The sequence below is a fragment of the Danio rerio genome, chromosome 11, assembly GCF_049306965.1.
Source record: "Danio rerio strain Tuebingen ecotype United States chromosome 11, GRCz12tu, whole genome shotgun sequence".
In the NCBI taxonomy this organism is placed as follows: Eukaryota; Metazoa; Chordata; class Actinopteri; order Cypriniformes; family Danionidae; genus Danio; species Danio rerio.
In genome coordinates, this window is record NC_133186.1 from 17,321,384 (window position 1) to 17,335,843 (window position 14,460).

Sequence of the window (14,460 nt, forward strand, 5' to 3'; positions counted from 1 at the left end):
GAACAAATGAATCACTGGACGATTCATACAGGAGTCACTGGGATAATTAGGTAAAAATAATGCAGATTATAAGACCATGAGAGTGTTTTTTGACCTTGCATGCATATTAAACTGTTGTTGGAGACCCTTACAACCAAGATATGACCCTATTTCATCTATAATATGGGCTCTTTAATTTAAAAAAAAAACATTTTTGGGACAAAATTATTAGCCCCTTTAAGCTAATTTTTTTCCTGATGGTCTACAGAACAAACCATCGTTATACAATAACTTGCCTAATTACCCTAACCTAGTTCACCTTATTAACCTTGTTAAGCCTTTAATTGTCACTTTAAGCTGCATAGAAGTGTCTTGAAAAATATAAAGTAAAATATTATTTACTGTCATCATGGCAATGATTAAACAGAAATCGGGGAAAAAAATAAACAGGGATGCTAATAATTCAGGGGGGCAAATAATTCTGACTTCAAGTGTGTGTGTGTCTGTATATATATATATATATATATATATATATATATATATATATATACATATATATATATATATATATATATATATATATATATATATATATATACATATATATATATATATATATATATATATACATATATATATATATATATATATATATATACATATATATATATATATATATAAACCCGACATTTCAGTTTCATTATCCTACCCCTGTACATACAAATACACACACACACACACACACACACACACACACACACACACACACACACACACACACACACACACACACACACACACACACACACACACACACACACACACACACACACACACACACACACACACACACACACACACACACACGCAGAGTTTAAAAGTCAGTTAACTTACTTGCATGGCCTATGTGAAAAAGAATAGTGCTGGGTGACAGTGTGAAGTTTGAGATGTTTGCTCCTAGTTTAAACCACTGAACAGAAAATTGAAAATCAGCATGACAGATGAAACAACACATTAACTGTTTTAATATATTATTTTGCACAGTTAACTATCAATTTATAAATGCCATTATAATGTGTCTAAATGCCCTTACCAGTATAAGGAGCAGAAGAAACGGAGAAAGGACCAAGGCAGTAAAAGTGTTAGATACAACTGTGGGTGGCTTCTTTTCTGGTTCTCTAAACAGATGCTGTAGAAACAAAAGAAGTTTTAATGAAAAAACAAATGTTGTTTGAAGTGCATTTGTAACAAATGGGTTATTTTTTGTTTTTCTCCTGTTATGCTCAACAAAAAAAACAAAAAAAACAATTGAACTTATGACCTTAAGGTTAACATTACATCTTTCTCCAAATATTAGGAAGTAAAATATTGACCCTTAAGCATGACCACATAAACAGAGAAGGATCTTCAGACCTTAAGGTTAACTTTCTCCAAATTTCAGGAGGTAAAATATTGACTCTAGATAATCATGCTGACACTACAAATTTCAAATTTGTGCTTTGCAATCAGAAATAAATGCCCCCCTAGCTTAGAAAGAGAGAAGGTGGGCCTGATCAACTTACACTTCACTCTTACTTAATAGGGCGACCTTTGGCCAGCACCCAAATTTTGAATATAAAGGTGAGGGTTTCTTGCTGTTTCTTGTTGTGTAATTGTTTAAGGCAGTGGTTCTCAAACTGTGGTACGCAGGCTTCCTCCTAGTGGTACGCGGAGGAATCGCTGAGTAATGCAAGAAAAAAATAACACTTAATTCTTTGATGCGTATGATAATACCAATGTGATCAACACTGGCTGTTCCCTGAAGCGTACAATCGCTGCACTGTGCTTAGAATGTTTATTTTAGTGCATTGTGACATAAGCTGCTAAAAATCAGTTTCCGAAGTTTAAGAATTGATTTCAAAGTGGTGATTTGACTGATGTGAAACGTGGCCAATCACTGTCGACCTTGTCCAGTTTTGCAAGAAATGTAAGGGCAGAACAAAAGCCTTTCTGTGTTGCAAAGACAGAAAAAAACAACCGAAACACAAATGTTTTATTAGATTAATGCTTTAGCAAGAGTAATTAAACCACAGACATACTTCCTGTCATTTTAATGATCTACAGATCTCTCTTCTCTCTGACCTGTCACTCTTCTAAAGCTGGAATTATACTTTCGGCTGGCACCACATCACACACCTCCACTGAATGTGTGCGCACCTAGCGAAATGGACGAGGCTTTTATTCTTGCCTCGTTCGTCAATGTGATATTCTTTAAAACAACAGGGGGCGGTCAAAAGAAACCCACCAAAAAAATCAGACGAATAAACGGAGAAGTAGAAAGTTTCCGGAAGTATGTCATATCAATGTTGTTAAATACTTTTAAACAAATTATTTTGTTTTGCTTTTATACATTCTTTTATATTTTCTTTTTTTTTTTTTTAAACTTTTTTTTATTTATTTATTTTTTTGATGTAGCCTGATCCACAAATATATACATCAGTGTAAAACCTATGACTGGTGAAAAAATATATATTTAATTGTGTACCTAGTCTCCACTTTTGTCATGGCCTCTTTTGGCATAAACAAACTTATCCCCCAGGTTTTTCCAAACTTTTTAACATAAACTTTCCTCCTTTGCCCACTGCTGTTGCTATTTCTAGCAAATAATTATTGGTCATCACTTGCTTTTGTTCATATTTCAAACAGTTATACCCATTACAATTTATTCAAATACTAAATGACAACAGAACATGAGTTGCTCTACAAATATATGCTTTATTATTGCAAAAATAAAAGCAAAAAAAGTTGATTACTAAAAAAATACAGATTTTCTTTTAGATTTAACCCGCTCCACAATTTACACATTACTGTCTGGCTAGTTTCTGTCCTATACTTATGCTAAAACAGGCAGTGATGGTCTAACATTGCAAATCATTATCACCAATAAAGCCCAGAGAAACAGGGCATCAGTATATTGTATTTTTTTCCAGTTATCAAAAAATAATTTTGTGACTTCATTATAGTTTTGTAACTTTTAAATTGTTTTAAATACAAAATGAAACAAAATACATCAGTGTAAAAGCTATGACTGGTGTAAAAACATATTCTGTAATTGTGTACATGGGTCTCCACTTTTGTTAACTTAAACCAGTTGCGGCGCCGCGCCAACTGTTCGCTCGAGTCTCAAGCCTGGTTTATACTCTACGTGTCCGCTTGTTCGCTTGAGTGCACATGTGACGTCATTGCAGAGTTTGCGGAGGTTCGCTTTGGGTGCGTGCGGCATGATTTCGGCTGGTGTTGCGTAGGGCATTTTTTGAGACTCGAGCGAACAGTGCGCGCGGTGCCACAACTGATTTAAGTTGAATAGGAAACATTTTGAAGAGATTTTATATGAAACAGTATGACTGTACACACATCTTTATGACCCGTGATCATAGAGATTACCAGATGATTCATAGTTCTTGGCTGAAAATAGCAACAGCCGTGGAAAAAAAAAAAGAAAGTTTTTGTTAAAAGGTTTAGAAAAACCTGAGGGATAAGTTTATTAAAGCCAAAAGAAGCCATAACAAAAGTGAGACAGGTACACAATCACAGAATATGTTTTTCCACCAGTCATAGGTTTTACACTGATGGTATTTTGTTTAATTTTGTGTTTAAACAGTTTAATAGTCACAAAACTATAATGAAGTCACATAATTATTTCTTTGATAACTGAGAAGGAATATTTAAACCTATAGGAGTATACGCGGAGTATAAATCAGTCTTAAACCAGGCTTAAATGTCGGCACAGGAATGCAGGTAACGCGCAATTACTCATTTCTGCAAATGTCGCAAGTGCTTTATTTTAACATGCAAGGCATTCATGTACGCTAATCGCAAAACCGATTTGGGAGCTCTTAAATAGGCTTTATTAAATGAACCACAAATCCTTTCATTATCATTTTTCTGTGCTCAGACTGTATACTATCGCGATCTCTTTCCCTATTAAAGTAGAAATGATTTATCTTTGCTCCTTGAATAAATTTAGTAAAAAATGATCAAGTATTTAGAATTAGATCAATGCGTGATATGACAATGCTAACAAACTTCTTATTTGGCTCTATCGTGAAGTGAAACTTTTAGCAAAGGTGGAACTTTATTTCTTTACGACAAAATGGTTATGCTGGAAATGTTTCTGTTGAGGTATTTGTGTGATTTATACATAATATCTGTATTCTGATGTGTCTTAAAGCATCACTCGATTGTACAGGCATTACAGTTAACAAGCAATCTGTTGTTACTTATTATTTATTAAAATAAACAATAATACTCTTACGCTGCTTTGATAAATGTAGTGTTGTCATGTTTTAAACGCCTCAAGTGAAACTAAGTAATTTGTTTCATTATTTTATAACTGACAGTGTACTTGTCTTTTTTGTAAATTTATTTTAGTTTAAGATCAAGTGTAAAAAAAAATTCTATGTGATGTACAGCTATTTAAGAAACAAATTTGCCATATTGTAAAGAAAAATAGTGTATGTTAATAAATAAATAATAAAAAATAGATATGTAAATAAAAGACTAAATGTAAACCTTTTCATCATATATTTTAATTAAACCTTTCAAAGCTTGAAAATATTGTTTGACAAATGGAAAAAAAGTGTGACTATGTGGTTGTTTTGCATGTGCTATTGAAAAAGATTAATTGTCATGATAGGAAAAATCAACCATACTTCCTTTGGTTGTGTAAATTCCCATACATGTAGCTTTGGGATTTAAGCAATTAAACCATTCAAACAGGTTTACTCTTAAAGTGATTTCATATTAAAATCAGATTTTTGTTTTTCAAAAGTAACTAACTAGTACTTTTTAAAAGAGTACATTGTACTTTTACCTAATATTAGTATTATTTACAAAAAAAAAAAATATATATATATATATATTTTAGCAGTGTAGTATTATTTTTACCAGAGTACAAAAAACATTTCACAAGCAAATTTAGTGCAGGTTTACCATATTAATAATATATGACTAATAATTATTAATATTAATGTTTTTTATTTTTGTAAATTCCTTTGCAATGTTTCTATGGTTGCTAAGAATACATTTCAGGTGTTCAATGCGTTGTGTGTCAGTCTTGAAAATAAAAATAGGTGCTGGAAAATGTGCGTGTTTAGATCTCATATATATATATATATATATATATATATATATATATATATATATATATATATATATATATATATATATATATATATATATATATATATATATATATATATATATATATATATATTGCTTCCTTGTCCTCATTTGTAAGTCGCTTTGGATAAAAGCGTCTGCTAAATGACTAAATGTAAATGTAAAATGTAAATATATATATATATATATATATATATATATATAGTGTATATTTATGAGATCCAAACAACATTTCCAGGTTTTGATGAATAGGCTACTTAGTTAATAATTTTCTTTTTATTTTTAAAGAACAGTGCCATTTTTAATGAACTTTTAGAGCACATTTTAATTTAAACATTTTTGTTTGTTTGTTTGTTTTTACCTGCAAACTCAGCTAATGTTCAAACTATTAATAATATTTAAAGTGGTTGACAGTAATAGTCTTAGTCTCTTAGTCTGAATAGGAATTAATCTTTCTCGTTTTTGAACTGTGCAAAGATGTAGCTGCTTAATACTGGCCCTTATGGGGGTACTTGGAGAGACTTTTTTTTTTTTTTTTTCCGAGGTGGTTCTTGATGAAAAAGGTTTGAGAACCACTGGTTTAAGGCATGTGATACATGATGGACGCTCAATATTTCTGCAGTGGTGTTGGCAATATTATCTTATTGTGACAATGTAAAAAAGTACAGATGGTTTTCAATCAACTAAGCCATTTTCTTACTTAAATCACCTTATTGGTTTAGGTTTCATTTTTTGATGATACCAAACACACCACTGAGGCAATGAAACCATAATTTGCAAAAATAAAAATAAATAAATCAGCTGATGAAACAGTCATCAAATGATGACTTCCACAGGCAAGACCACAATAGGTCATATTAACTCATTGCAATTTCACAATCCTACAAATCTACAGATCTACTTCTCGGCAGCATGAATTATCATGAAAATAAATAAAAAAAAATTTTTTTTTTTAAAAATCAATGAAAATGATGAGTTTCAGATGCACAAATAGACACACATCCAGCTTGATGGCATCCTTGCAGTATTGAAATTGCAATCTGCTTGATTATAGCAAAATGTAATAGTAAAACATGTCATGAAGTCTAAAGCTGCAGGATCACTATAATGCAGACAAAAAAGACCAATGAGGGTAAAACAACAGAAATGCTGCATGAGTCTTCTGAGGGAGCTGTGAGAGATGGTGCCACTTAAGAAAGACACATAACATAGTGAAGGTACATGCACAGGCATGACTTTATAGCAAACTGAATGACTGGAATTCTAAAATAATTCTGATAATTAACAATATACTGAAATAAACTAATTCAAAAAAATGCAACATGTAAGTGCATATATAAATCAGATATACGGTCATCCAATGACATGAAAACAAAAAAGAAAGACAAGTAAAAGAAAATAAAAACAAATATTAAAAGTAATTAAAATGTGTTAAAACAGGTTATAAAAGAATGAAAAAAAAGACAATAGTGTGATCTGTGAGATGTAGCACAGTGATCATTCAAGTAAGAGCACAGCTAAACATCTATGTTTTAAGCTTTGATTTAAATGTGCCTAATGTTGAAGCACATCTGATCATTTCTGAAAGCTGATTCCAGCAGCAGGGGCCATAGTAGCTGAAGGCCGATTTACCCTGCTTTGAAATCCAAACCATCTAAAGGATTGTTAGTCTACATTATTTCGGGCAACCGGAGCTGGGAACACTTCCCAAAAGACATCATTTGAACAGCACCTAAGCTTATGTTAGGCTGTTTTATTATTACTGAGGCAGGGCTCGAAATGAACCTTTTTGCTTGGTAGCACTGGTGCTCCTAACTTTAAAAAATGTAGGCGCATTAGCCAAAATTTAGTCGCACCCACCAATTATAAGCACCATTAATACAAGTGTCATACAAACAGATTTATTGCACTTGAAATCAACAGTAATCAAACAAGCAAAAAAATATAAATGGGCAAGCGTGAGAAAAATGTCTCAACAAAATCCCGTTATCACAAGAAAATATATTTTTATAACATAACTGAGTGACCAAAAGGTACACGGATCGCTCACCGGCCCTGCACGCACTGCTTGACATGAATCTGTTAACGATATAACTGTGCTGTTCTCACAAGTGCTCTCTAATATTGCACTGATGCTTTTGACATATACTGTACCTTATTATATGCATAACATTACGTCATGTTAATAGCCATACCAGTCTTCATGAGTAGCGACATTAGTTTACTCAGTGCAAGCCCGTTTGCGATGGTGTACGTGGTGTTACATTTGACATATAGCTGCCCCTTACACTGCAGACAACATCTGCCGATTATATGAAGGATTAAACAGAAACTGTCGTGCTAGATGTGGCAAACAGTTACCTGAAAATTCCATCCCACAGACTTTAAATTGTGGACTTGAAGCCAATGGAAGTCTTTTATCCACTTTTTGAAAAGTGTAGGTGGTGGATTAACATTCAGCACATGGTCACTAGTAAGATGTGTCATTATTTATAACTTTAGATGCCATGGTTTCTAAAACAAAATCTGTCAGTGTTATCTTCATTCTCATCTTCAGCGCTTTACAGTTTACAGCAGACAAAGAGCTTAGAGATGCATTCTGCGTGAATGTCTCCTGAATCCGCGCATGTGGTAAACATTTTGCAGTAAAAACTGGTCACACACAACAATTTCATACACTCGCAAAAATGCTCCCAAATATATCTTGAGGTCACATAGATAAAATTTCGGGCGCATATGCGACCAAAATGGTCGCAATTTCGAGTTCTGTCAGGTTTCCATAATCCTGGACCAGGCTGTATCCTGAGCAGATGCTGTGGTGGTCATGGAGGAGTGGGGAGGATGAGACTGATTCCTGAAAAACCCCATTGACGGACAAGTCTTCAAAATGATCCCATGGGCCAGCCTGTACACCTGCCGGTGACCTTTCACACCTGCAGCTTCTCCAGGATGGACGTGGTGCCCAACTGAGCCTGGTTTTACTCAAGATATTTTTCCTTTACCTTCGTCAACTGGTTAAGTTTTGTTACTTGCCGCTGTTGCTTGAATGGTTTGGGACTTGCGGAGTTGCGCATCATGCTCTTAAGTGTTTGGAATTTCAGCAGTAAAAATTAAACTACACTGAACTGAACTTCAACTCTAACTGCTTTGACACAATCGACATTGCAACAGTGCTATAGAAATAAGGATAAATTGATTTGAATTAGAGCCAAGGTACACATTCACCTTGAAAACTTAATCTCTGTTCCTAAATGCAATGACTTCAGTTTTCTCTCCGTTTAAATTTGTTTAAAAAAATTTGACACATCTAACTGTTAATTTCATCAATACATTGGCAGAGGGTGTCAATGGGGCTGAAGTCATTAGGCAGTAAGGATAAGTAAACCCAAGTCTCATCAGCAAAGATGTGGTACAACATTTAGTTCTCTCATTATTTGGCTCAGTGGGAAACAAATAAAGGTTGAACAAGAGAGGTGCCAGAATTGAACCACGTCATGGGTTTCTACCTCAACCTATGGTCACCTATATTGACATAGTAACCTCTCTCTTCAAGGTAAAATCTGAACCATTTGAGAAATGTCTCAGACAGCCCAACCCAGTTTTTCAGCCTATCCAGAAGTTTGCTGTGATCGACAGTGCTGGTATTGCTTGATCCCAGTGCTGCATTTGACAAAGTTAGTTTGCCTGAAACCATATTTAGATGAATACTATTGATTATCTTAAAAGGGCACTCTGTACTATGATGTGCTCTAAAACCAGATCGAAAATTGCCTAAACATCCCTTGGAGCTTAATAAAGGGGTGGTCTTGAGAGTGTATATTTAAGGCATGGTTGCGTTTATAAGATGCAAAGCAATCTATGTGCTAATGCTTTACTTGTGGAAAAATCACAGTATTTTTTTCATGAATTTTACTTTGATTATATACAGCTGCTCAGCTAACATGAAAACAGCTGTCATATTTCCTAGTTCGACTGAAAGGCCAGCCTTCAAGAGGCTCTAATTGGTCATCTAACATAATGTGCTCTGTTAATCGTGCAGATTGGCTCCACGTCATCAGCCGAATTTCCACTATCGGGCCAGTGCGAGCCAGGGCTTTTATCAGGCCAGACCGCTCGTCCACGAGTTTGGTGAGTGAGGGGGAAATCAGCATTTCTACTGTTAAGATAGTAGCTACCAATGCGTTCGCAAACCACGCCCTCAGAACATCCCCCGAATAATATCTGTTTACTCGTCGACCGACTGTTGGCATTGTGTATCGAGTGGTCTCGCCACTAACGGAGGGACCCAGCACAGTGAGCGCACCCATCCATAATATAAAACCACAGAAATTCTCTGGTAATAACTTAGTTTAAAAATTATTTTGGCCCAATCCCAATTCTACCCCTTAGCCTTACCCCTTACTCCTACCCCTCGTTTTGCGCGTTCACGCCAAGGGGTAGGGTTGTCCCAATTCTCTTTAGCTTGAATCCGTAGGGCTAAGAGGAAGAGGTGAATAGCCCTTCGAACAAAGATTTTACAGGACCACACTCAAAACTAAAGGGTATAAAAATTTTCCAGAATACACCTGCCAAAACGGCAGTATTGCCGAACCCGGCAATTATTACGAATTATTTTTACAACAAACACGTTTTAATATATTCATATCCGCATTTAAGTTTTACAGTCATGCTTTTACAAAAAAAAGTGCAAAAAACCATGCTAAATTTCGCGATCTATAATCAATAATCATAACTCCTGTACAGCAGTCCCACAACATTCTGACACTCGAATCCCCTGTCAGAAAAGTCTAGTGGCTGTAAATGAGCTTTTTACAGCGTCTGCTATAATGTTAATGTTGTTATTTGGTTTTTACATAGATGAATGTGGCCGCAGTGTAAATACATAGTACAGTGATGATCTTATTGCCACATTAGATTGTTATGATAACATAATATACGCCTTCAGTGATTTCTTGAAAATAAATACCAAAAATAGCACAACTGGAATAACTACAGCAGTCGCAATCTGTGATCTCATATGAAGCAAAAGATTGCAATGACATATGATGACGTGTACAGGTGCTGTAGTGCTGCCCCAATTCTTAGGGGTAAACTTTGAAGACCTTCCCTTAACCCTCAGTTGTAAGGGTTAAAGGGACAGGGGAAGGGGTAGTGGTACAAAAATATTTTTGGCATTGGGCCTATAGACCTTTTTCTTAGAACGCAAAATTACCCATTATGCTTTGAGTGTATGCACAAGGAGAATGCTACAAACTTTCAGTCGACAGCTGATGCGTATAAAATCACATTTGGACAGCTTTAAAACTATAGTTTTAATCTATTTTACCTGCTTTTATCTTCTTTGAACTAATACTGTTGTCGATCAGCACCACCTGGGGACACACCTGGGACACCAGATTATTTAAAAAAAAAATGCAATCTAATAGGATGGTAAACAAATGCAGTGAGGTGTTTTTCCCTTGTTGTCAGAAGGCATTTTCTGTCATTTAAATGAAGCTTTGTCAGCTAAAGTCAACATTTTCTCTTTCTTTTAAATATATAACCAACCCAAACAAATGTAATTCTCCAAAATGTTTGGCACACACGAAGCCTACTGCACATTGATTTAATATGTGTGACAGTGAAAATAAGGTGACATTTTGAAATTACAGAAAAATGCAAACCCTGGTAAAAACAACACACTAAATAAAACAAACAGCTTGCGATTAGAATCAATAGCAAATCAGCCAGCAGAGTATCAATAACACACTTTTATTGGTAATTTTTATCAATTGAATGACTTGCATACCTGCTAAGTTTCATGCCAGTAATCTGGTGTGCTCTATAATGCATTGAAGTATTGATATAATATATAATAATCCTATAAATATATAATATCCTCGTTTTAACAGACGCCGTCTAACATTCAGCCCAAATGCTCCGAAGAGACCTAAATCATATTTTTTCCCTATTGGCTACGACACTTAATAGGTAGAGAATAATTTAAGAATGTTGCATATTATTCGCTTATCTTAAATTAAGGAAACCGTTAAGTGTTTCAGCACATAAGAGCAAGTAATAAAATATAGCCTATATTTCGTTGCGCTTGGCAGCTATTCACTAATAAAGCTTCACATGTATTTAAAATTTCATTTTTAAATTTTACCACATCATAAAAAAACACTTATTTGAGGACATAGAACACAATTTGTTTTTGCAGTTCCCCAATGCATTGTCAAGCGGCGCTGCGCAGGAATGGATGACAGAAAAAAAGATATTTTCTGCTTTCACTCACCTAAAAAATGTTCCGTTTGCACAATTTGATTAATATCAAAGCATCCAAATGCTTTATAAATAATAAATTTAAACCTTCATTTGTGTTTATTGTTTTTAGAACATATCTAAAATGTTTTTTAGACAGGCCTTTGTAAAATGAAAGTTTAATATGGCTTTTAATATGGTCTAATTTTTTTTATTGTATGTTCGAACATTGTAATAGCTACCGTTTGGTTTTTTATATTTATTTTATTATATTGAATATTTGTAAGTTTTTTAATTATTTCAATATAGCTTAGGCTAGGCTATTTAAATAGCTTAAGCTATTTTAGCTTTTTTTATTTTGGAGATAAAACAACATGAATACAACAGAAAGACATAAAAATTTACAAATTACATGTCCACTGTTGTAGGCTCAACACGTATACGTGTTGAGCCTACAAAAGTGGACATGTAGTTTGTAAAGTTTTATGTGTTTCTGTTGTATTCATATTTATATTAAATTCTCAGATGGCACACAGTTGGAAACAGCATGAGTTGTCACCTTCGGCTTCCCAGATAAAAGAAAAAACCCAAGCCTCAGCCCACGAGCGATATGGTGGACAAGATGGCGAACACTGTAGCGCACTTTAAGGATATTCTAAAAAGTGAGTTGACTGATGCTTAATGAGTTTGCTTCTCACATGTCAGTTGTTCAGTCAATGTGCTCCAAACTGAATCTTCTAACAGGGGAAATGAGAGCACAAAAGAAAGTTTTTGCAGACCACGATAGACGAGTAACCGCGCTGGAGCAAAAGGTAGTGAATTTAAAGGATCGTAGTTGGCACAGCATTTTACGTCTGGTTGAATTGCCCGAAGGAGCCGAAAAAGACAACCTGATAGATTTCTTGAAAAGATCGCTGCCAATGCCGCTCCCGTATCTAGCGGGAAAAGATATTGAAGTGGAACGAGTGCATCGCGTATACACAAGGCTGTCCTCAGAACGCGCTGCACCACGGGTTTTCCTCTTTAAATTACTGCGGTACATGACAGGGACCTCATTTTGTGGGCCGCCAGACTCCGTGCCCCAGTGAAAACATCCGACGGAGCAGCGATGTCTTTTTATTTCCGGATTTATCTCCAATCACCGCACAAAAAAAGGAAGTGCATTTGCATCAGTTAGGAAGGAAATGAAAGAAGCTGGCAGAATTTTCTGTTTTATCCAGCAACACTGAAGGTCATTCTCAGTCAGGGTGAATGCAAAATGCTATACTCTCCAGAAGAGGCAAGATTTTTTTTGAGATCTCATTCACCCAGCAGCTCTTAGACTTTAACTGGGTATTTGCTGTCTAATTGGCCTTAGATGGATGCTTAGTTCACCCTTTTCATCTTTTATATCAAAGTTACTAGAAGTATTGATTACTGATAATGCCGTTGTGTGCCCTGATTTATGTTCGTTTCTAAATTATAATTTTTTTTTTGTTTTTATTTTATATATATATATATATATATATATATATATATATATATATATATATATATATATATATATATATATATATATATATATATATATATATATATACACACACACACACACACACACACACATACATACACATACATACATACATAAATATACATACATACATAAATATACATATATATATATATATATATATATATATATATATATATATATATATATATATATATATATACATACATAAATACATACATACATACACACACATACACTTAAGAGATACTACTTAGTCAGTGTATGACTATGGGGCCAATGTTAGTGCTTCAGTATTGTGCAGGTTTTGTTGACGCCACGGATCATATTAAAGACTTGATCTGCCATAGTTCATGGGAATGCGTTTTTGTTTTTTCAATTACTGACGGAAGATTGGGGGTGGGTTAATGATAGACTCAACTGGTTTTACTTGCAAAATTGTATTTTGTCTTATTATGCAGTAATTCTGTTTGATACTTATGACTGACCTTAATATTCTGACGATATTCAGAATATCTTAATATTCAGATTTTTTGCAAAGAAGAAAGATTGACAGTGTTAGTTCAAGAATCCCATTTGAAAGAGGAGGATATGCACAGGTGCAATAATAAGTTTTATCAAGTGGTATCTCACTCATCAGCGAATACTAAAACTAAGGGTCTCTTTATATTAGTGCGGAGGACTTTAAATATTTCTGTTTTAGATAAAGGCTGTGATACAGATGGTAGAATACCACATAAAAACAGTAATAGAAAACAGGAATATTGTATTTCTTTCAGTTTATGCCCCTGCTACTCCTGTCCCTAATTTTTTCTCTGCTTTATCAGCTTATCTATTGAAATTCTCAGACTTTCAAATTGTAATGGGTGCAGATACAAAATCTGTAATGTCACATATATTGGATAGATCTTGACCAAAGGAATCATACTTTCAAACTTCTTACTCTGACAAACTTCAGCAATGCATAGTCTCATCCTCATTGGTGGATAGCGATTATTAAACCCTTCTGCTAAGTCTTTCACTTTCTTTTCTGCTAGACATAAATCCTATTCACGAATTGACTATTTTCAAATCTACTTCTCTATCTTCAGCTATTCGTGATGCAGATATTTGTTCCTTATCTTTGTCGGACCATGATGGAAATTTGTGCAGATTAACTTTGAGCCCACGGCCACCTCGTGCCACCAGATGGCGTTTTAACCCTAAATTGTTACAGGATGAAAATTTTTGCAATCAATTCAGAAATAAATTTGCAGTGTTTATTGAAATTAACCAAGGCTCAGTAGATGATCCACGAACACTTTGGAATGCAGTTTAAGGATTTATAAGGAATAACTCAATTTTATTTGGCTCCTTTCTTCAAAAAAGCAGTCACAAAAAGAATGCTGAACTAGAATTACAGCTCCAGAATCTGACTAGAGATAATCAATGTTGTTTTTCAGACAATACATTTAGCAAAATTTTGGCGGTTAGGTCTGACCTCAATTCATTACTGAGATCCAGGGAAGAATTCCTCATTCAAAGATCAAGGCAAAATTATTATTTTCAAGGGAGCAGGCCAAGCCATC

The 14,460-nt window shown here is 34.4% G+C and overlaps 1 protein-coding gene across 3 annotated transcripts in view; it reads right to left on the minus strand.

The window, feature by feature from the left end:
* rpn2 (ribophorin II) overlaps positions 1-14,460 on the minus strand; it is a 111,436-nt gene that overhangs the window by 38,602 nt on the left and 58,374 nt on the right. For all 3 annotated transcript variants that reach the window (XR_012386713.1, NM_212748.1, XM_073915541.1), the window contains 2 exon segments: positions 1,073-1,168; positions 874-949 (listed from right to left, as the gene is read on the minus strand). Coding sequence is in view for 2 of the 3 variants with exons in the window: in NM_212748.1 (NP_997913.1) it covers positions 874-949; positions 1,073-1,168 (172 nt within the window). In the remaining variant the exon portion in view is untranslated.